This window comes from Scaptodrosophila lebanonensis, unplaced genomic scaffold (genome assembly GCF_003285725.1).
Source record: "Scaptodrosophila lebanonensis strain 11010-0011.00,11010-0021.00 unplaced genomic scaffold, SlebRS2 tig00000310-arrow-arrow-pilon, whole genome shotgun sequence".
Lineage (NCBI taxonomy): Eukaryota > Metazoa > Arthropoda > Insecta > Diptera > Drosophilidae > Scaptodrosophila > Scaptodrosophila lebanonensis.
The window spans coordinates 137,880-161,547 of NW_022060642.1; the positions used below are offsets into that span (position 1 = coordinate 137,880).

General features: G+C 39.3%; 1 protein-coding gene across 1 annotated transcript in view; it reads right to left on the reverse strand.

Moving 5' to 3' along the window:
* Nucleotides 1-23,668, reverse strand: part of LOC115630080 (insulin-degrading enzyme) — a 98,924-nt gene that overhangs the window by 68,052 nt on the left and 7,204 nt on the right. Inside the window, exons 3-14 of the mRNA XM_030526705.1 lie at nt 9,491-9,625; nt 9,159-9,429; nt 8,875-9,103; nt 8,612-8,814; nt 8,467-8,552; nt 8,164-8,416; nt 7,899-8,105; nt 7,494-7,844; nt 7,198-7,429; nt 6,934-7,140; nt 6,711-6,868; nt 6,501-6,635 (exon numbers count right to left, since the gene is read on the reverse strand). Coding sequence (XP_030382565.1) covers nt 6,501-6,635; nt 6,711-6,868; nt 6,934-7,140; nt 7,198-7,429; nt 7,494-7,844; nt 7,899-8,105; nt 8,164-8,416; nt 8,467-8,552; nt 8,612-8,814; nt 8,875-9,103; nt 9,159-9,429; nt 9,491-9,625 — 2,467 coding nt within the window. The remainder of the gene's footprint in view (nt 1-6,500; nt 6,636-6,710; nt 6,869-6,933; nt 7,141-7,197; nt 7,430-7,493; nt 7,845-7,898; nt 8,106-8,163; nt 8,417-8,466; nt 8,553-8,611; nt 8,815-8,874; nt 9,104-9,158; nt 9,430-9,490; nt 9,626-23,668) is intronic.

The window sequence follows — 23,668 nt, forward strand, 5'->3', positions numbered from 1 at the left end:
ATCAATATACAGCAGATATACCGACAAACAGTCATTTTCGCTATTTGCTGATGATACTGCTATCCTATGTCGCTCCAAATGCCCAACAAGAGCTACAGAACTCTTATCATTTCACCTCGTGGCCATAGAAGAATGGCTAACCGACTGGCGCATACATGTAAACGAGCAAAAGTGCAAACATCCCTAAACAGACAAACTTGTACAATGCAGTTCGCAAACCAATGTGGACATATGAACCCGAGTTATGGGGAAACGCTTGTACTAGTAACTTGAAAGTAATCCAAAGAGCTCAGTGAAGATACTGAGAACTATCACTGGGGCAACATGGTACAAACGGAGTGAAAATATAGAAAAATACTTAAATGTACGCAGCATTTAAGTTGGCATACTAGCCACACACGACTCCGGCGAACAGACCTCCAGTAATAAAATTTAGGGCCGCACTTTAAAAAATTAGTTGTAATTAAAATTAAAAAAAATATAATAGATTAAGATTTGCTTACTTCTCGTGTCTGTATACTAAGTTTCATTATGATATGCCGTTTTATCAGGAAGTTATAACCATATATATAATATTTGGCCAAGCGCTGCCAGCAGCTGTTGTTGTTGTTGCCGCTTTGGTACAACTTTGTGATGCATACATACACGCATATAAACACGCATGATATAAATGTATGCTGTTAAAACTGTACATAAACATGTCTTCTGTATATGTATGTATTAAATAAAAAAAAAGAGAAAAGAGAAAGATCACTGATTGCGGGAGAGAAGGATGGAATACATTTGGTGGCCCGAGGTTTTATAGTCTCCGCGATATAGGTGATTATCCAAAATAATGGCTCTAATCACCTTTCTCCCTCAGCACGCCGTGACTTTTTTTATTCCCTCTTCGAACTTTATTTTCTTCAAATTCGTTTTTGTAAACAATGGCACAGAATCTCAGATCGGCTCGTACGACTTTCTGCTTCTGCCGGCAGCGACCCACGGCGAAGCACGGTGACCCACGGCCGACTTGCAACTGCAATCTTTACACCTTTTTCATCATAAACAAGGCTAAGGGTGTTCTTGGATTCAATAAACGCTGGTCCAAAGAATTAAATGATCCCTATAATAGCAGTCGTGTCGGTTAAGACGAATAGTGGCAATTTCGTCATAGCAAGAGTGTTTTTAAATTCTGAGTCGCAAGTGAATTTTTTGACTGATGATCTAGCTCAAAAGTTACCGCTCAAACCAGAGGATACAAGCATATCCTTGCGTCATGACCAATGCGCGTGCCACGAAATGAGTACATACAGCGGTGAAGTCGCGCGTCAATTGTGGCGAGTTTTTTATACTCTGTACATAAATGTGTACGCTGTGCAATTTGTTTTATTTTTTTGATTTTCCCCCCACTTCCCCCTATGGGCGTTTTCCCGATTTTCCATTCGTATTATCGCCTATATCTCGGAGACTATAAGACCTAGTTTTTAGTCCCAGATGCCTTATATAAATACGCAGAAAATGTGTATTTTGGAATTTCCCGCTCTCGCCCCTCTCCACCGCAAATCGTAACTCCCGTAATTCTTGGAATTTTGAACTCAAACTTGGCAAATACCCCCATTTAGTAATTATAGGTCCAAATGCCAAGTTTCATCATGATAGGCTGATTTAACGGGAAGTTATAGCCATATATGTACATAAGACCAAGTAGTGCCCGCAGCTGTTGTTGTTGTTACTGCTTTGCTCAGGCACACGAGACATACACAGACACACACAAATACACACATACACGCATAATTATTCTACACATATGTACAGAGTATTTCAAAGTCGGGATACCCGACTTTAGCTTCTCTACTTGTTTTTTCCAGATTTTCGGATCTTGGGACCGATTTCTGGTTCTCGTTCCATCTATCGATGAACACCAGCGGGTGGAGGGTCCCCAAAAATATACGCTTGATTCCTAATCAATTCTATAAGACTCAAAAAATAGACATGCTAATTGGAGTAGAGCCATTCCTCGACTTGTTGTGGATATGCCAAATAAAGCAAGTCTCCCACTACACAAAAAACGCTTCTCGGCTGTATATTGTCAAGCAGATGCTCTACTCAACCAACAACGAATATAGAAGGAGTAGTAATCCTAGTGGTCAAGAAGAACAATTACTTTTGATCGCCATACCGTTGCAAAAGTTTTGGTCCGTAGAGGACTTTCCCAAAAGATCGAAAATGTTCTCACCTATGCAACAATTTTGTGAACAACACTATCTCAAAAATACAAAAATCTTGTCACCTTGTCGATTTCAGGTATATTTATCTTTCAAATCTGAAAAAAAGTCTTGGTTTGTCGTAGGAAGTTGCGAAACGTCGTTTTTGTCGCCTGAAAGGAAGTTGTCGAACGCCTCTCCCACGCCTCCAGGCAGAAGCCTGTTACATTTTTTGGCTAACTTAATATACTCTTGTATCTCTATATATAAAACAGTTTGTCCTGACTGACTGATTGATTGGCAATCAACGCACAGCCCAAACGGTAAGAGCTAGGGAGCTGAAATTTGGACACAAGATCCCTCTTATAGTGAAAGTGAGCACTAAGAAGGGGTTTCGGAAAATTCGAGCTCCAAAGGGGGGAAAACGAGCTCCAACGTTTGTATGAAAAATCTACAATTTTTATCCGATTAACTTCAAACTTAGTTTGTATATTCTCACAAAGAATACAAAAAAAACTGTATAGTTGGATTTTCAATATTTTTCCTGCGGCCTGAAAAATAATGATTTTCCGGTGGAAAATTCGGTAAACGAAAAGCTATGTGCAATCAACGCACAGCCCAAACGGTTAGAGCTAGGAGGCTGAAAATTGGACACATGTTGTCTTCAGTGGTGTAGGTGAGCACTTGTATCTCTATATATAAAACAGTTTGTCCTGACTGACTGATTGATTGGCAATCAACGCACAGCCCAAACGGTAAGAGCTAGGGAGCTGAAATTTTGACACAAGATCCCTCTTATAGTGAAAGTGAGCACTAAGAAGGTTTTGGAAAATTCGAACGCCAAGGGGGGGGAAACGGGCTCCAACGTTTGTATGAAAATTCTACAATTTTCATCCAATTAATTTGTGTTGGAGCTTGAATTATTGGGGTTTTAATATTTATTCATTTTTTCAAATGAAAAGTTTGTGTTATAAATTTTGTCCGATCGATTTCAAATTTGGGTAATATAATCTACGTAACTAAAATTACAACTTTGCATTTAACGATTTTTAAAATATGCATTTTACAAATGCAGGCAGAACAAACAATACAAAATATCAAACAGTTGGGGACAACTAAGTATACATACACACACACATACATACATACATACAAGCAGCTGTTCGTGTAGTTGCGTGCAAACGGTTGAAGTAGCCAAAGCAAAATGTGAGACACTAATGTGTGAATGTTCATTTGTACATACATACATACATATGTATAAAAGTACATTCGTCTTGCACTGACAGGGCAAGAAATGTTAATTAATTAAAAATTATTAACATTATAACATAAACATTTTTATGGTATTTTTTCTTTGTTTAGTACATTTGGCATAAGGGGTTTTTAGGACAACGGACTACAAGGGCGTACGCAGGTTGGGCAGGGGGGACATTGCTCCCCTTAGAAAGAATTTCGCATTATGAATTACACCAGCACCATATGTATTACATACGTACATACATATGTACATACGTCTGTATGTATAGTATGTACATACATATGTACATCAATAAGTATGTATGTACGTACATACATTCTTATATACATATATAGGTTTGTATGTATGCAGTGGGCCATCGAACACTGTTGTTTAATTGTAATAAATAGTGTTCTATGTTTTCAAATCAAAATTTTTAAAACAACAACAACAACAAGTTATTGGCTCGCAAATCTTCTTTCGTTTTGATCATTTACGGCTGTTAATTGCATACGCAAAATGCCAAAAGTTTACAGTTACCGTACACATACAAATAAATTTGTATATATTTATGTACATATGTGTACAGTGAATAATCGAATACAGTATTATAATCAATAACTCTCAAACGTTTTTTTTTCGTTGTATTTGTATTCGACATGTATTACGATATATCAACACAAGTATCGATATTTTCGATATATCGCATTTAATTTTATTATTGCATACATACATATGTACAAGCATATGTATGTATGCCTGTATATGTATGTAGCATGTACATACAAAACAACAACAACAACTTCAAGTTGTTGGCTCGCACATCTTTCGTTTTGACCATTTAATGTTAATTGCAAAGGCAAAACGCCAAAAGTTTACAGTTACCGTCGCTAAGCAACGACTGCGTAAGCGATAGTAAAGCAGAAACCGAATAACGGAGCTACGTATATTCTGCTTCGCATTGCGGGCAGATGTATGTATGTATGTATATGATTTGTTCTTATTGATGTCAATAAATAATTCGATTTTGTTATTTAAATATTCTGCTTATTGCATTCAAACTTCGATATTTTGATGGTATCGGTGGCTTCAACTATCGAAACTTTTACTCTAGCAAATTGAGATGAGAATTGTCAGTGCTTTTTGATCGTGGCTCATCGCTGCACGGCATTGACACGAGTGCCGTGTTTCATATTCCGAGTTTGTGCGTGACCGTATTGACTCAATATGGCACAAAAGACTCAAATGTGAATTTAAAATTAGGATAAACCCTTATAATTATTCTCCTTTTTTGCACATAGTCTATCTTAAAACGTTGCGTTATCTCTATATATAAAACAGTTTGTCCTGACTAATTGGTGATCAACGCACAGCCCAAACGGTAAAATATGAAATTTGGACTCAAGTATCCTTTCATAGTATCCATCATAGTGTAGGAGCACACTAAGAAAGGCTTTTGGAAAATTCTAGCTCCAAAGGGGGGAAAACGAGCTTTAAAAAATATTAGTTATAGTGGTCATGTTCGTTGAACGAAATAGTTTGGCAAGAACAAAAATGTAACGGACTACTGAACAATTTTTTGTCAAGAACAGAAAATGTTCATTTAAATACCTTAAATGCCTTCCTACTGGTAACTTAAAAGGTGAAAACATATGGGTAGGTTATGCACACACAAAATAAATACAATTGGAAACATTATATTGAGCCGGGTTAAGACGGGCAATACCTGCTAGTATTAGCATAAAAATTGACTGTCAGGTTCATGAAACAGATAGAAACTATCAGTTCATAATGTGGCGACGAGATCCTGATCTGAGTCACTGAAATCCTTCAGGTTTAACACTATTACACGCCGCCAGCTCTGTTATTGGCGGTGCGGTGACTGACAGCACAGTTATTCCATTAGCCACAGTCGACTCAGACTCAAACAAAACGCTCGGCGTTGGAAAGCTCCTTCCTAGATCTCCGCTTGACAAAAAGAAACATATTTTCGATGACTGACAGGCTTTTCAAACCTCGAACCTGGGCCTTCCTTGCGCGCTGATCACAGAGGCTAAAATGTTGCTGCAAGATCTGTGGCTACAGAAACTAGATTGGGACGAATCCATCCCTGAGCATCTTCATACAGTTTGGGACTAATTTAAGCAGAATTTGTTGAACCTCAGCGGTATTCAAGTCCCTAGATTCGTCCATACAGATACGCAGTCACCCATTCAAATAAATGCATTCGTCGCTGCCTCAATGCGAGCTTATGGCGTCTGTATTTATGTTCGAGTTGCAAATGTGGATGGTTGGAAAGTGTCACTTTTGACAAAGGAACTCCCCTCAAGACGAAAACTTTGCCTTTTGTTTCCTAATTTTTAAATCGACAAGATAGATAGTGGGCTGACTCGGAAAAAACGCTCCACTGGATCGAGTCGCAGCAGACATCGTGCCCAGAGGATGGTTTGCAGTGCCAGCCTTTCTCATGGAACCAGAAGAAAAGACGGTAAATGATCACTTCCAGCCGCCTAATAATTCAACTGCCCTAGAAGCTCGTAAGTCTGCTGTAGTTTTACTCGCATATTGGCAAGCCAGTTATGTTTTCGAAGTTATGTAAAGCTACTCGTCACATTTAAAATTGCTGAGGGTATTCCTTTTGGTTTCTCGATTCAAAGGTGCAGAAAAGTCTCGAAGCCCTTTGATTAGATATCCAAGTCGGGCGATTTTAATTTTGTATTCAACGCAATTTTTTGAGTCATCCAGGACAATGGGTTCAATGACGAAATCGACAAAGTTCAGAAAAAGATCACACTTAACGCTAATTTACAGCGTAAGAGTCAATTTTTGAATGAATTTGAAGAAGACGGTTTCTTGTTTTCACTACTGATGCTCAATTAACTTTCCTTCGATATAATATTGATTTAAGCAATTTCGTAAATTGCTTTCGGCGAAATGAATTTTAGCTCAACCGATTTTGTTTTGCTGTGTTCAAGTATAATTATGGCACTGGGTCTAATAATTACGAATAAAGTTTAAACAGTTGAAGCTTATTTAGTTAAATAACTAAATTATTTTAATGTTTGTTTTCCGCTTACCAAATATGATTGCAAAAAATGTTCAATGCGGTTTTCAACAAATGAAGGATGTTTAGTCGATTGCACTATGATGCGTATGCCATTGGCACCATTCACTTTCCTCACTCCACTAAACACTATGTATCCAAGTTGCTCCTGGTCCGGGTTAATATGAATTAGTACAAAAGCATATACAGACATCAATATATATGTATTCTAAAATGTATTTACCTTAGTTCGCAGACAGTCATAGCATGGTTCAGATAGTACTTGTGATACCAAATTTACCATAATATTGGTGTGATCGGTTTGGGCGCCGCATTGCAGATAAAGCTGCGTACAGGAGCTCTTATGGTATTCGTTCTCTTTTTGAAATAAATAACAGTCGCCTGTTCAAAAAGAAAGCTCCAAGTTACAGTGTTAAAGGTCAAAAAAGCATTTTATGATTAAATACCAGGCAGAAGTTTGTACTCTCGCTTCTTAAGCATTTGACGTGCAAGTATAGGCAATTTACATGCGTTCGTAGACTCCATACGTTTATTAACCCGTTCTGCTATAGCCAATGCTTGCTGTTTAGTTACATTTCCGAAAATAAAACATTCTGTGTGCAGACGCTGAAAAAAATCCTTTGCGAAGTTTACAATGCTCTCATAAGAAACCACTAAAATTAACAAAACGTGATAAATGTATATAATAATCTTAAATTGTGTCTATTTACGTTCCATTGCATCTAATAGTTCAACATTGGCCCAAGCATTTTCAGTAAGTAATAAAGCCAAATAATATATGGAATGCTGATATGGTTGTTCTGCTTTAAAGTTCTTTAGTGATCGTGTGTACTCTTCCTTCAATATGTCGAAACGCTTTTCGCTTATACGAAAATCAAATAAATGATCTAGTAACTTTTCCAGAAGTACCACTTGTTTATCATTAAATCCGCGTATAGTAAACTGTAAAAATAAAAAATATATACTACTGCTTCAATTTCTTTTTTTTTTATGATTTTAAACTCACATCGATGCCACATGGTTTGGTTATAACACTAAGTATAAGGCTTGCCAGTTCGGCGTCATATAAGTACTCATTGAGCTGATCTTTCAATAACATAACTATCATGTGATTTAAATTGCAATTCAAGGGATCTAAATTCGATATTGGATTAGACATGTCAAAAGTCATGCAGGCCTTAGGCTTTTTGAATTGATTATCTTGTTTGTGCCATACTCGTAAAATTGGCGTATCTACTATAATCATAGGGTGTTTAGGTGCTTCCGCTGACACATCAGCAATATCAAAATTTGTCGGAATAAAGTTATTCGGTAATGGGAGATCCAGATTCGCATTCGTTTTACAATTTTCCCAGTTCTGCAAAATTTAAACTAGAAATCCATTACAATATAGAGCATTATTTAAACATACATGTAATATCTCTAGGGGTATACCCTCCAAATAATATCTTGTTTTGTAATATGGTTCAACAAGGTCAGCTAATTTTTCAAACCTTTGGCTAACTATTGATATGCGGCATTTAGAAGGAATTAGTTCATCCAAAAGACTGCGTATTAAATCAGGCCGCCATTCATTACTTAGGTATGGTGCGATAAGCACTTCACCTAGAGGGAATATCTACAAGAAAGACGTATAAAGTGGAGAAAATTATACTCGTTCAAGGTTTTGTACTTGCCTGCATAGAAGTAGCCGCATGAATAACCAAATTTTCCGGTTGTTCCTTTTCTTTAAAGCGAAAACGCATTTCATTCAGGCTTACGCATTCATCAAATATCCATTTTTTTGGACTATCTTCACGCAGCATATTAAGGTACTGAAAAATAATGTTCACTACGTCGTCTACGTGTTCTAAACCTTCTTGAGTCAAATCTACAACAATCTCAAAGAAGCCAAACCCGTTTTGAGTATTCTGATGTCCAGCCATGAGACTATAAATTACAAGTTAGTATCTATGCCATTTTTGCACTATATTGCTTACTCATTGCACCAGCCCAGTCTTCGAAGCTCTGATAAAATGCTGCCTTTACCTTCGTGTCCGATAAGGTGAGTCACATAGTTGTCGGGCTAAATATATAACTACAAATTTAAAACGACAATATTATGTTACCATAAAGAAGACTTACGCCAGATTTGTAGAGCTTTGTTAGATCATCTGTTGTAAAGCTGATTGTTAAAGAGCGTATATCTTTAATAGGCACTATCATCACTTTTTGGCCATACTGATTATCAGCAAAGGGATGTCGAGGCCAATTGGGCACTTGCACATTCTTATTTTCAATTTCAGAGAACTTATCAACAACTATTTCCTCAAGTTTATTTAGGGATTCTATGTGAAAAAATAATAGGTTAAATTTAGACGATGCTTATAGGTTATGAAATACGAAACCTTTTCCAATTACAGCTAGACACATAATGTTAGCCGAATACCAATTCTTATGAAACTTAAGTAGCTCCTCGCGCAAATCGATGTTTTTTGATTTTGGTATTTCGTAAAGTGTTGATTTATTTCCACTTCCAAACTTGCTATACGCATGATCAGGCTTTGCCAAGTGTCTGTGTACTTGTTTAATGCGCCATAAGTCGCTGGACAAATTCTTTTCATGCTCCGAGTTCACCTGCAACAGTTTTATAAATAAACGTACAGCCAGTGGAATTATATTTATGAAATACCGCATTAATTTCTCGCTCTGTGGCGCTAGATGTAAATAATGGCGCAATAAAAAAACTTGCAAACCGATCCAAAGCCCCTTCTAGTGCCTCGGGTGCAATGTGAAAATGATATTTCGTACTTAAAGGGTACGTAGCAGCATTGCTACTTCCTCCATTCTGGGAGAGGTAGGTGGTATATCCATTTTCACTTGGATATTTTTGAGTTCCCAAGAAGAGCATATGCTCGCAAAAGTGTGCCAAGCCATTCAAGTCCTCTGGGTCCGACATGTGCCTTAAAATTAAATTCGATATTTTTTAATATTCTGGCGTTTATGAAATCTGTTGCCACTTACCCTACTTGCACAGAAAGCGCAGCTGCAGACACATCTGTATCTGGGTCGCTAATAAGTAATGCTTTCAGTCCGTTTTTTAATTGAAGGCCCCGATAGTCACGAGTGTCCTGTTCTGACTTTTGTATATTATTTAATCTACAAATTAGTAATAATGTTGAAGATGTGTTAAAAAGTAATACTTCTCTTTAGCTTATTCAATTTCATTATAATCGGTCAATTCTAAGAAAAGTTATTAGCGAAACAATTTCACTCCAGTACTACGCCGAGAAACTGCAGCATCAAGTTCACTCTTCTTCTTCTTTTTGCTCCTGTTATAGGCGCATATAACTTAGTGCCGGAAATTCAACTGGGTACAGGGTATACTGTCGGGTTCGCTCGACTGTAGCCCTCTCTCATGTTTAAATATAATATTCCTGTCATCAATACTTTTCTCTTAAGATGGGGTCGAAAGAATCCAGCTAACGTCATAAACACAGTAGAAGTAGTAGATCATATAGATTCAATAGAAAATGTCTACAACATTTTGTACTGTCTTTTATTAGTTTCAGTCGTTAATTTGCTGTGGCGATTATATAACGCTCACACAAAGCATATGAAAAGAAAATATTCCACGATAACCAAAGTTTGAAATGGCAACTTGGTTGGAATTAGAATCTGTCATAGAATCCTATAAGAGTGAGGTAGACAAAATAAACAAAACCAATGATTTCTTAGTACGGTATTCAGAAACATTAACAAATAACATGTGTGTAAGATTATTTAAGAGAATTATAATTGAAAGCAACGCATTAGTTAAGAGAAAATTGTCGTACACTGCAGGTGCCTGCGAGCAGCATAATTGCAATTGCCGCTCTTATGTTGTGCTTACGGCGGCGGCCTTTGTATTGTATGTAGCTTCGCTACAATTAAAGAAACACTTGTTATATTGAAGTCTAGCTGTGCGAACGTGCGATCATTTTTTTTTAAACCAATAAATCGTGCATAGAAAGGCACCACCTTTCTTTTTATATAAACTTCGTGAACCTTTCGCTTTGGCCATACCGGCAAGTTACCGGCTTAAAGCCGTACATTTTGGCGCCCCCGGGTGGACTAGAGATTATTGGCGATGTTCTCCTGGACAATTGGACGTTTGGCTTACACTCCCAACCGATGAATTGCCACAATTTTCAGGGAAGTTTACATCAGATAACGAGTGCGAAAAATAAATTGCGGACACATTTGTCGACTTATGTGTGTATAAACGCCATGTTGCGACACATACACGCCATCTTTTATGTCGGTATGTAAACATTGAATATCTTTGAAAATAAACAACCAATTTTCAAGTATGAGATATTTTTATTTAATTTGGTTCTGTACAATTCCTTCAGACTAATTTTTGAAAACAACATCAATCAAGTGGCCGCCTTTATTGGACACAGCGGAGGCGTCAAATCTGGAGATCTGGGTGGCCAATCAGTATCGCCTTTTTTTGATACCAGACGTCCAGGGAATTTTCGTTGTAAAAACTGAATTGTTTTATTTGCAGTATGGCATGGCGCACCCTCTTGTTGAAACCAGTAACCGTTCAGACCTTTTTCACGCATTTGCGGGCAGACATAATGAGCCAACATCCACCGATATCGATTCACATCAACTGTTTCGCCTTCTTTGAAGAAAAATGGCCCAATGATGGTTTTGGCGCAGACCCCGACCCAAACAGTCACTTTTTGATCATGCAATGGTGTTTCATGAATCTCGTGTTGATTTTACGTTTTGCTTGTTTTTGCCAGACAGTGTGAAATGGGCCTCGTCAGTAATCAAAATTTGCTTCCAAAAATCATGTTCAGTGTAAACCATTCGAGCAACTGTTTGGCCGTATTCCAAGCGTCGTGGACAGTCTGTCGGCAAAATTCTTTGAGTTAATTGCAGTTCATACGGAAACAAATGCAAATCGTCCTTTAAAATGCGCCGCAAAGTGGTTCCACTGACGTTAAAATGCTGAGCACGGTGGCGATACGACACATTTGGGTCCTGGGCAACACTCTCTCTTACCATTTCAATCAGTTCATTGGAACGTCTTGGTCGTTGATGAACAACGTGCTCAACAAAATTTGAAAACAAACGACGAATAGCGTTGTCAGATGGTGCCTGTTTGTCGCGATATTTTCGACGATTTGCACGTTGAGTTAACACAACTGAACGACTATTTTCAATGTAAAGCGTCACTATTTCAGAGCGTTCTTTCGGAGTGAAGCGATTCATGATTAAAATTGTGCTGAACTGAGGTTTTCAACACTGGTCTACTCAAGTCAATCGGTTCACTAATGACAAAGTTATTCAATATTTACATACCGACATAAAAGATGGCACACCCTGTATGTACATACATACAAGTGAATAAATATATGTACACATATAAACACACTTTCGTTTAGCAGAACAATAAAGGCTAGCAATGGAGTACCACTGTACTACAATTGAAATAATTTATTACAACCTTTTGTATAGCTTTTATTTGTAAATATACCTGGCAAAAGAAGCAAGCAAAACCGAAGCAGGGCATTAGACGACTCTGTCTCAAATAAATTTGACTGCTTGCTTCAGTCACATACCAATGTCGTTCGCGATATCGAACGAATAAAAAGTTCTATCCAGACAACTTCTGGCAGCATCGAGCCTTTTTAAGTTGAGTGCCGATTGGAAATTTTGTCTCGGTACATTGATAAAGCCTTTGACCTGCAGGAAGAATTAGACAGAATTGATCCGGCCTTAGTGTCAAGGGCAGACTTGGAGATTCTCTGCGTCTCAACCAAAGCGCTTTTGATGAGCAAAGGCGGACGGCCAAAGCCTCATAGGGACAGCGGAGTGAATTCCGCAATATTTGCATCCTCGCATAGCAAACAGTTGCCCTCAATGAAGTTGCCACGGTTTGGTCGTAGCTATTCATTGGGCTGTTTGAACATCTAGTGGACAATGACGCATCACTTTCAAATATTGACATGTTCAATCATTTGCTGTCATGCTTAGAGAAAGAAGCACTAGGAACGGTCAAGGCTACCGACGAAAATTATCCAAAGGCACTGGCAGCTTTGAAGCGCGTTTACGAAAACAGCTGTCTTATCGTATTTGATAGAATTGCCAAACTATTTGACCTTCCGAAAATACAAAGCTCGTGTGCTAGTTCTTTGCGTTCGTTGATTGATAACGTTCGCGCTAGCTACGAATCACTGCTATCCTTAGGCAATGACAAACAAATTTCTAACATCATGCTCATACACTTGGTCATAATTAAAGTTGATCCCAGTACTCGTTCAAAGTGGGAAGGGAGCCTCGACTATAGCAAACTTCCGTCTTAGGAAGACTGCGAGGCATCTCTCAACAGACGCTACCAGCACTTATCTGCTGAGGAATCATCTTCTGGTACTGGCAGTTGCACAAGCCAGTCCGCCACCGAGTCCGAAGTGTTTGTTCTACCAAGCGATTGAACGATTTAAGTTCGTGAAAATGTGCCAATTCAATTGTCAATTGCGTCTCGTAGTAGCAATTTTGATTTGATGACAGAATTTGGTGTACTGAGCACTATTTCTTCATACCAGCCTGAAAAGATAATTGTCAACGTTGTTCAAAAGATCTGGAACTAGCAGATCGTCAGTTTCATAGCCCGCAACGCATTGATCTGCTTCTTGGCGCAGATGTATTCTTTGACCTATTAAGATAAGGCCAAATTAAAGGAACCAGTGAGTCGCCGACTTTGCAAGCTACAGCACTCGGGTGGATTGTAGCTGGGCGTTGTCAATCTGCTGACTCATCTGCATTTTGTTCTGCTTTACTCATTAGTTTTAATCAGAGTTTTCCGCTTGATAATGAACAAAGTTCCAAGTTCTGGGAATTGGAAGAAGTTCCAAATTTGACTGACTCACATTTATATACTCCAGAACAAATGCTTTGCGAGAAGTCATTTATGAACTCGATCACTCGCTTGCCGTCTTAGTGTATCGTTGCCGTTTAAGTCCATTCCGCAGTCACTTGGCAGCTCCTATGAAACAGCTAAAAGGCACTTTCTAGCCTTAGAAAGGAGATTGTCCAAGCAGCCAGACGTACATGTCATGTACATAAGTTTCATGACTGATTACATATCTTTGGGACATATGAACGGAATCGACAACACGGTCCATCATCTCAATAAAGTTGCGAGGTGTATTCGACGCGTCGAGCAAGACGTCGTCCCAAGTGTCGTTAAATGACATACTCATGGTTGGACCGACTATCCAGCCATGCTTATATTCAACTTTGTTGCGGTTCCGACTTCGACCGTTAGCTTTGTCCGCTGACATTGCCAAATGTTTCGGCAAGTCGAAGTCATGGAATCACAACGCAACTTCCAATTGATTATTTGGAGAAAAGATACCACAGAACCACTTAAAATACCGTTTGAACACGGTAACATATGGTACCGCTTCCGCACCGTTTTTGGATATTCGATGCCTTAAATACTTAAGTGACCTGCACGCAGATTCACATCCATTGGCGTCTAAATCTCTGGCCAACGATTTTGATGTGGATGACCTGCTATCTGGTGCAGAAACTGTGGAGGAGTTGCAGTTGCTATATATTTAACTAAACTCAGTTTTAAAGCCATTTCGGTTGGTCATCAAATTACGAACAGTGTCAAATTCAGCCTTCTTATAGGCCATCAGGAGGATACCAAAACGATAGGACTAGTTTGGAGTCCTCGTGATGATGCGTTTAGGTACTGTGTCGAAAACCTTTCTGTTCAGATATTGCCTACTAAACGTGCGATACTGTCGTTTATTTCGAAACTATACGACCCACTTGGTCTGCTGTGCCCAATAATTACGCGAGCAAAAATTTTAAGGCAGGAGCTTTGGCTTCAAAAATTTTCTTGGGACGACCAAATTCCCAGTCATCTATTAAAAGACTTGAATTATATTACTAGCTCTTTTGATGCACTGGAGTCGATTCGCCTACCCCGATACGTCGGCGTATCCAAAAATAAAAAATGACAAATACATGGCTTTGCTGACGCCTCTACGATAGCGTATGGGTGCTGTCTCTACGTTCGAGTAGAACAGAAGCAGAACGTAGCTGTTTATTTGTTAACAGCTAAGTCCAAAGTCGCGTTGAAAACGAAGTCGGTTCCGCGATTGGAACTTTGTGCTGCACAGCTGCTAGCGACGCTGTGGGACAAAGTTAGGCAACTTATGCATATGCCAATAGAGCGAGTCGTTTTTTGGTCCGATTCGGAAGTAGTTTTGCACTGGCTGCAAACACACCCGGCTCATTTGAATACTTTCGTAGCAAATAGAGTTGCAAATATTCAAGAGCTTACTTCTGACGCATTTTGGCGTCATGTTCCGACAGCAGATAACCCAGCAGATCTGGTTTCACGTGGCTGCACCACGGCCGAATTGACTGATTCGCACTGGTTTAAGGGTCCACGATTCTTTTAACTAGATTGTTCCCTTTCGCCTCGTAATTCTCATATCGAGCTGACCAAAGAGCAGTCAACGCTGGAGAAGCGGAAGAACGCGACGGCTCTCATCATGGCCGATGAGTGCCCAAATCCCTTCATGGATCTTATTGAAAATTCGTCTTCGTATCTTAAGATTCTCCGCATTCTGCCTCATAATGCTAATTTTCCATTGCTTATGCCAAAGGGGTGCCGATTCGTTTTGTTATATTTGCAGTATTTACATCGCATTAAATAATACGCTGGTCCACGTGCACTCGTTAGCATTCTTCGCCAACAAGTTTGGCCTGTCAATGCGTGACAAGCTTGTAGCGCAGTGGTGCGACAGTGTGTGCATTGCTTTAGGTATAAACCAATCCTAGCAAGCCAAATAATGGGAAATCTGCCCGCTGACCGATTACATGGCTGTAGGCCATTTGAGGTGAGCGGAGTGGACTTTTGTGATCCAATACCTGCCTCGATGCGAATTCGTGGCAGAGCCCCGGTCAAGATGTATGTCGCGGTTTTTGTATGTTTGTATGCCTCCAAAGCTCTGCACATTGATGTTGTGACAGACCTGACTGCTAATTCGTTTATAATGTGTCTGTCTAGGTCGGCCACTGTGGACCTGTGAAGCGAATATATTCGGACAATGCCACCAATTTCGTAGGTGCTGCACGCATTTTGGAGGAGCTCCGCAACAGCTTCAGCACCAACAATGATGTTATTGCCACTTTTGCTGCCACAAAGGGAATAACGTTCCAATTCATCCCGCCCCGCGCGCCCCATTTCGGCGGCCTTTGGGAAGCGGCCGTAAAGTTCGCCAAGACGTTGCTGCTAAAGGCCATCGGAAGCGCAGCGCTGCGGCAGGACGAGCTGGTAACCATGCTGGTGGAAGTGGAGGCGATCCTCAACTCGCGACCGATCGTGGCGGACAGCGCCAGCCCAAACGACGGAGAGGCCGTCACTCTAGCGCATCTACTCGTTGGAGGAACGCTAGTAGCGCTGCCTACAGGGTTAACGCAGCCCGTTACAGACGTCAAACTGACGTACTTAAAACGCTGGCAGCTGATCTGAGGCATCAAGCAGCGGTTTTGGGACGATTGGAGACCGTCAGGACGAAGGTGGAGCTGTTTAATCGGGCGATAAACCGTCTTGCGCCTTTGCCTAAAAATATTTTTTGAAGCACTGCGTGACTTCAACGTGGCTGATGTATAGGCATTTCACTTAGTTTTAAGATTATTTAAGAGAATTATAATTGAAAGCAACGCATTAGTTAAGAGAAAATTGTCGTACACTGCAGCTGCCTGCGAGCAGCATAATTGCAATTGCCGCTCTTATGTTGTGCTTACGGCACAAGAAAGAAACCCTTTTTTTTTAAACCAATAAATCGTGCATAGACAGGCACCGTCTTTCTTTTTATATAAACTTCGTTAACCTTTTGCTTTTGCCATACCGGCAAGTTACCGGCTTAAAGCCGTACAATGTGGATGAAGCATTCACATATCTATATATATAAAATAGTTTGTCCTGACTGACTGACTGATTGGTGATCAACGCACAGCCCAAACGGTAAAGGCTAGGAAGCTGAAATTTGGAATCAACAGGCTCCAACGTTTGTACGAAAAATCTACAGTTTTCATCTGATTAACTTCAGTTAGTTAGTTTGTATACTCTCAGAACAATTCCAAGAAAAACTGTATACTTGGTTTTTTGATATTTTTTTTTAAGCCTAAAATATGGGAGTTTTCCTGTAAAAAAAAATGTTGGGGCACAAAAACAAACCGCGTCAACAGCCCACAGCCCACACGGTAAAAGCTAGAATGCTGAAATTTGGGCTCAAGTATCCTATCATGGTGTAGATGAGCACTAAGAAGGGATTTTGGAAAACTCGAGCTCCAAAGGGGGGAAAACAGGCTCCAACGTTTGTATGAAAAATCTACAGTTTTCATCTGATTAACTTTAAACTTAGTTTGTATACTCTTAGAACAATTCCAAGAAAAACTGTATACTTGGTTTTTTGATATTTTTTTGGGGCCTAAAATATGGGAGTTTTCCTGTAAAAAAATGTTGGGGCACAAAAGGAAACCACCTCAACAGCCCACAGCCCAAACGGTAAGAGCTAGAAAGCTGAAATTTGGAGTATCCTATCATAGTGTAGATGCGCACTAAGAAGGGATTTTGGAAAATTCGTGCTCCAATGCGAGGAAAACTAGCTCCAAAGTTTGTTTGAAAAATCCTCATCTTTCAACCGATCGACTTAAAACTAAAATCAATAAAAGAATACAAAGAAAGTTTCCTACTTGGTTTTTTGAATTTTTCCTTGGAGACTGAATTATTGAGGCTTTTTTGGGGCACAAGAAGAAACGGCGTCAACAGCCCACAGCCCAAGCGGTAAGCTCTAGAAAGCTGAAATTTCAAGTATCCTATCATAGTGTAGGTGCGCACTAAGAAGAGAGTTAGGAAAATTCGAGCTCCAAATGGGGGGAAAACGAGCTCCAAAGTTTGTTTGAAAAATCTTCAGTTTTCCACCAATCAACTTTAAATTTGATTTTTATAATCTATAAAAGAATACAAACAAAACTGCATACTCGGATTTTGTGGTGGAGCTTGAATTATTGAGGTTTTAATATTTATTCATTTTTTCAAATGAAAAGTTTGTGTTATAAATTTTGTCCGATCGATTTCAAATTTGGGTAATATAATCTACGTAACTAAAATTACAACTTTGCATTTAACGATTTTTAAAATATGCATTTTACAAATGCAGGCAGAACAAACAATACAAAATATCAAACAGTTGGGGACAACTAAGTATACATACACACACACATGCAAGCAGCTGTTCGTGTAGTTGCGTGCAAACGATTGAAATAGCCAAAGCAAAATGTGAGACACTAATGTGTGTATGCACTGACAGAGCAAGAAATGTTTATTAATTGAAAATTATATAACATTTTTAAAAGTAATTTTTTCTTTGTTTAGTGCATTTGGCATTAGTGTTTTCATTAATAACTTTATGCAGCAACAACAAATATCAAATAGTTGGGGACATCACATACACACACACACAACAAGCAACAGTTCGTGTCTATGTGTGCGGTTCTCTACGTACGGTTGAAAAAGTAAAGAGAAACATATGTACATATGTATGTATGCCTGTGTATGAATATAGCATGTATGTACATTCGTATTAATGTATACATTGGGCAATCGAACACAGTTGTTTGATTGTAAAAAAAATAATGATCTAAAAACAACAACAACTGCAAGTCATTGGCTCGCTCTTCTTCTTTCGTTTTGACCATTTAATGTTAATTGCAAAGGCAAAACGCCAAAAGTTTACAGTTACCGTCGCTAGGCAACGACTGCGTAAGCGATAGTAAAGCAGAAACCGAATAACGGAGCTACGCATATTCTGCTTCGCATTGCAGGCAGATGTAGGTAGGTAGGTAGATGCGGCAGCCAGGGTGAAGAACCCTGGCTCACTTAGGCCTTAGAAGTTGGCCCATTGTAGCACCGCGTGGACTGTTCCAATTCCCATTTCCCGTGGTAATCTGCAGGTCTTCGCATGTGCTAACTCCATTCAGATGCCTGGATGAATTTAAAAATGTCCCTCGGCTTCCTTATGGATAGTGCCGATAAGTTTGGGAGGAAACATGCCCTTAGAAAGCGATATCTTGTCCTTAATAGGGCTGGGCAATCGCAGAAGAGGTGGGTTACAGTTTCCTCCTCTTCTACGTCTTTGCAACTTCTGCAGAAGTCGTTATGGTAGAGCCCTAGTCTGGCGGCATGGGTGCCAACTAACCAGTGCCCAGTGATGGCTCTTATTACGGTTGAGCATTGATTTCTGCTAAGTTTGCAGAGTTCTAAAGAGCGCTTTTTGTTACGAGAGAGCCACGTCAAACGCGTAATTTTGTGGGAATCTGTTTCGTTGGTCCACATTTGATTTGCTATCAATTCAAAGTGGTTACTAACTGAGAGTTTGTAGCTGGCCATCGGTATACTGACACTTTCCTTGTCTGGAAGGAGAGAGGTAGTGGTACCGTGTCTTGCCAGCTCGTCTGGTATACAATTTCCCTCAATGTCCCTATGGCCTGGGACCCAGATGAGGTAAATAGAGAACTGTAATGCCATCTCGTGAAGAGATTTGCGACAGTTCTGCATTGACATCGAGTTCGAGAGCTTCTTGAATAGCTATGATTTCTGCCTGGAACACACTGCAGTGGTCCGGGAGCCTGAAGGCCTTTTTGATACCAAGTTCTTCGCAAAAGACGCCTCCGCCTACGCGGTTGTCTAGCTTAGAACCGTCTGTATATATTCTGATTGAGTTTGTGGGGCCTGGAGGGCCGGAATTCCATTCTCTCTTCCCTAGAGGGAATAATGGTATGAAAGGGAGTGTGGAGATACTCCTTGGGGGTGCAGTAGTCAGTGACTGAGGGGATGGTGTCGTTTCCTCTCAGGATTTTGGCATGACAAAAACATTCTTCTGACCACTGGTTGGTTTCTCTCATGCGAAGCGCCGCCAACGTAGCGTTCATTTTTCCCATGAAATGGATTGGGAGTATTCCCAGAATCGCGTCTAGCGTGTCGTTTGGACGAGTTTTTTGTTAGTGATGGCCACCATATAGAAACCCCATATAAGAGTATGGGTCTGACTATTGCAGTATATAGCCAGTGGACCACGTAGGGGACCATGCGAGTGCGATTATGGCTTTCCTCACCCTATCCTCAATGCTCAGGTTCCAGTCCAGCTTCCTATCCAGTATCAGACCTAGATATTTGGCTGAGCTGCTGAAGGATAACGGTACCCCATTAAGTAATGGGGAACGAAGAGGCGGAATTTTATATTTCCGCGTGAATAGCACCAGCTCTGTTTTGCTGGGGTTTACACTCAGGCCACTTGAAATGGCCCAAGTTGATAATGTGCTTAAGGCATCGGTCATGCGTTCGCACAGAGTTTGGGGGAATTTACCCGAAAAGGAGATAGTCACATCATCTGCGTAGGCCACAGCTCGGCATCCCCCTATTCCCTCCAAGGATCGTAGAAATGTGTTTACCGCTACGTTCCATAGGAAGGGTGAAAGAACGCCGCCCTAAGGTGTTCCGCAGTGTACGAATCTGGAAATCGTGGACGACCCCAGCGTTGCCTTGATGGACCGCTTGGTTAGAAGCTGTCTTATCAGTTCAACGATGGAGCTGTCCACTCCCAGGTGAGTTGGTAATAGCGTCAGGGGACACATTCTTGAAAGCGCCTTCTATGTCTAGGAAGGCGGTGAGGGTGTAGTGTTTGGTACCGAGAGATTTCTCAATACTCGAAGTAACAGCGTGAAGTACCGTTTCTGTCGATCTGCCATTGCAATAGGCAGATGTATGTATGTATATGATTTGTTCTTATTGATCTAAATAAATAATTAGATTTTGTTATTTAAATATTCTGCTTATTGCATTCAAACTTCGATATTTTGATGGTATCGAAAGTTTTACTCTAGCAAATTGAGATGAGAATTGTCAGTGCTTTTTGATCGTGGCTCATCGCTTCACGGCATTGACACGAGTGCCGTGTTTCATATTCCGAGTTTGTGCGTGACCGTATTGACTCAATATGGCACGAAAAGACTCAAATGTGAATTTAAAATTAGGATATACCCTTACAATTATTCCCCTTTTTTGCTCATAGTCTATCTTAAAACGTTGCGTAATCTCTATATATAAAACAGTTTGTCCTGACTAATTGGTGATCAACGCCCAAACGGTAAAAGATAAAATTTGGACTCAAGTATCCTTTCATAGTATCCATCATAGTGTAGGAGCACACTAAGAAAGGCTTTTGGAAAATTCTAGCTCCAAAGGGGGGAAAACGAGCTTTAAAAAATATTAGTTATAGTGGTCATGTTCGTTTAAAGAAATAGTTTGGCAAGAACAAAAATGTAACGGACTACTGAACCATTTTTGTTATCCAAAAAATTTAAACGCCAATTTGTTGATAACTTAATATATATTTTAAAAGGGATTGCATTGTTCTCTATTAATAATATTTCAATATGGAAATAAATTAGTTAACTCATTACTAATTACAATGGAAGAAGAAGAACTCCATTTCGCTTAACCATTCGACATTGGTCGCAAACGTAAGCCACTGCACGAAATAAGCTGTGACCTTTTTATACTCTGTACATGAAATGTACAGAAGTATATTAGGTTTGCGCGAGCTGAAAAATGTAACAGGCAGAAGGAGGCGTGGCAGACCCCACAAAGTATATATATTCCTGATCAGCATGACAAGACGAGTCGATTTAGCCCTGTCTGTCCGTCCATATGATCACCTAGATCTCAGAGACTATAAGAGATAGAGACACCAAATTTTGCACAAAGATGCCTTATGTGTGTATTCTATACGAGTTTGTTTTAAGTTTTTGATTTTCCCCCCCACTTCCCCACTTCCCCCCTATGGGGGTTTTCCCGATTTTCCATTCGTATAATCGCCTATATCTCGGAGACTATAAGACCTAGGAACACCAATTTTAGTCCATGATGCCTTGTGTGAATACGCAGAAAATGTATATTTTGGAATTTCCCTCCCCCCCCCCTTTTCTCCCCAAATCGCGATTTTCTCTAACTCCCGTAATTCTTGGAATTTCGAACTAAAATTTAAAAAAAACTAAAATACCCCCAGTTAGTTATTATGTGTCCGTATGCCAAATTTCATCATTATAGACCGATTTAACGAGAAGTTATAGCCATAAATATATTTGCTGCTGCAGCGCTGCACACATGTTTACACAGATACGAATAGATGCGCATAGGCATACATACACTCACACAGGCGCAATTGCTATGTAAATGTGCAATTATACACCCTTTACGTGAGTTCGAATACCGAAAATCGATCAAAAAAATTTTTTTTGTTAATTTTCTTAATTTTTTTATTTTCTATAATTATTGTAAACATGTGTACAGAGTATTTTAAAGTCGGGACACCCGACTTTAGCTTTTTTACTTATTTTGGTTGCAATATGATCCATTTCTGTTTTGTTGAAAAATAAAGCAATGCTAGAAATTCACTAAACTTGTTAAATCAATATATAGTAAGTAAATAGCTACAATTACAAAATCAAATATGTACATATGTATGTACATACCTACATACATATTTACGTACAAACATACATATGTTCATATGTATATACATACTATGTATGTATGTCGTTTTCTTACTAGAAATTAAGTACTAGCCCTAAATGTCACAATCTATATACACATTTATGTATGTATGTATGTATCAGAGAACTGCAATGAGTATGTTCGACCACCCTTGCTGACAATTCAATCAAATCAGATCATTGCTTGGCTGCAAACGAGGTCAAACGTGTTGAGTACTCTCAGCATTTTTCTTATGATCGAACTTGAATTAGCCATCGTTCTATTTTTACGAACAAGCACCGGACTTGATTGGTTTGCTTTCGAGCACACCAGGCTCCGTAACTTTGCTTATTGCGGTCGGCTCGAACAAGTACCGGCATTGATTGGTTTGCTTTCAAACAGTTCAGGCTCGGTCACTTCGTTTAAGATGACTAGGTTCTGATCAAAACAAACCAGACTTTGCAGAATGAGCGTTTGATCGAACGAGTATAGTACCGATATTGCTCGAGTATTGTTTGGGTATTGCGCGAGTTATACTCAGGTATTATTCGAGTATTGATCAGGTTTTACACGAGTATGTCTCGATTATTGCGCGGGTTTTACCCGAGTCTGACCGTATAAAAAATGCATGTATGTACAGGGTGCGCCATCTTTTATGCCGGTATGCAAACATTGAATATCCTTGAAAATAAACAACCGATTTTCAAGTATGAGATATTTTTATTTAATTTGGTTCTGTTCAATTTCTTGAACTGAGGTTTTCAACACTGGTCTACTCAAGTCAATCGGTTCATTAATGACAAAGTTATTCAATGTCTACATACCGACATAAAAGATGGCGCACCCTGTACATATTTATGTATTTGTGCGTGCATGTATTGTTTGCAATTATACGCAAACATGTGTATACGTATGTACGTATTTTAAATAATAAGGTACAGAATGAAAACAAAACATATGTATATATTTATTTTTATATTATGATATTCAGCATGATTTTATTTCTTAAAAAGGGTACTAAAAAATCTTAAAATAAAAAAATTAATATAAATTAAAATAGCATAACTATTTTAAATTTAAATAAAAAGAAATGTGTTTCTTTTCGCTAATAGTTTTGTTGGATTCTTTAATTTATATTCATATACATACATAACTGTATATGAAGTAGCTATTGAACCAATAGCCGAAAAAACAATAGAAAATGTAAGTGCACGTGCACGCGCCGATATCATTGCTCGGTTGCCATGACTCGAGAATTACCCAAACTGTAACGAATATTTCGGTCATGCGGGCATGATTGTAAATACGACGTTCGATCATTGCTTGCAGGCAGACAAAAAGTTTCGGTCACCACCGCTCATTCTGAGTCTTTGCAGTCGAACTGACTGGTTGGTGAGCGTTCGTTCAGAACCCCCGATTTGCGGGGGAGAGGGGGCAGGGAGGGAAATTCCAAAATACACAGTTTCTGCGTATTCACATAAGGCGTCTTGGACTAAAATTTGGGAAATCAAAAAAAGCTTAACTTTCACATATAGTTTTTTTTTCTCAAAGATTAAGTTAGTTTTCAACATAAACATACTTCA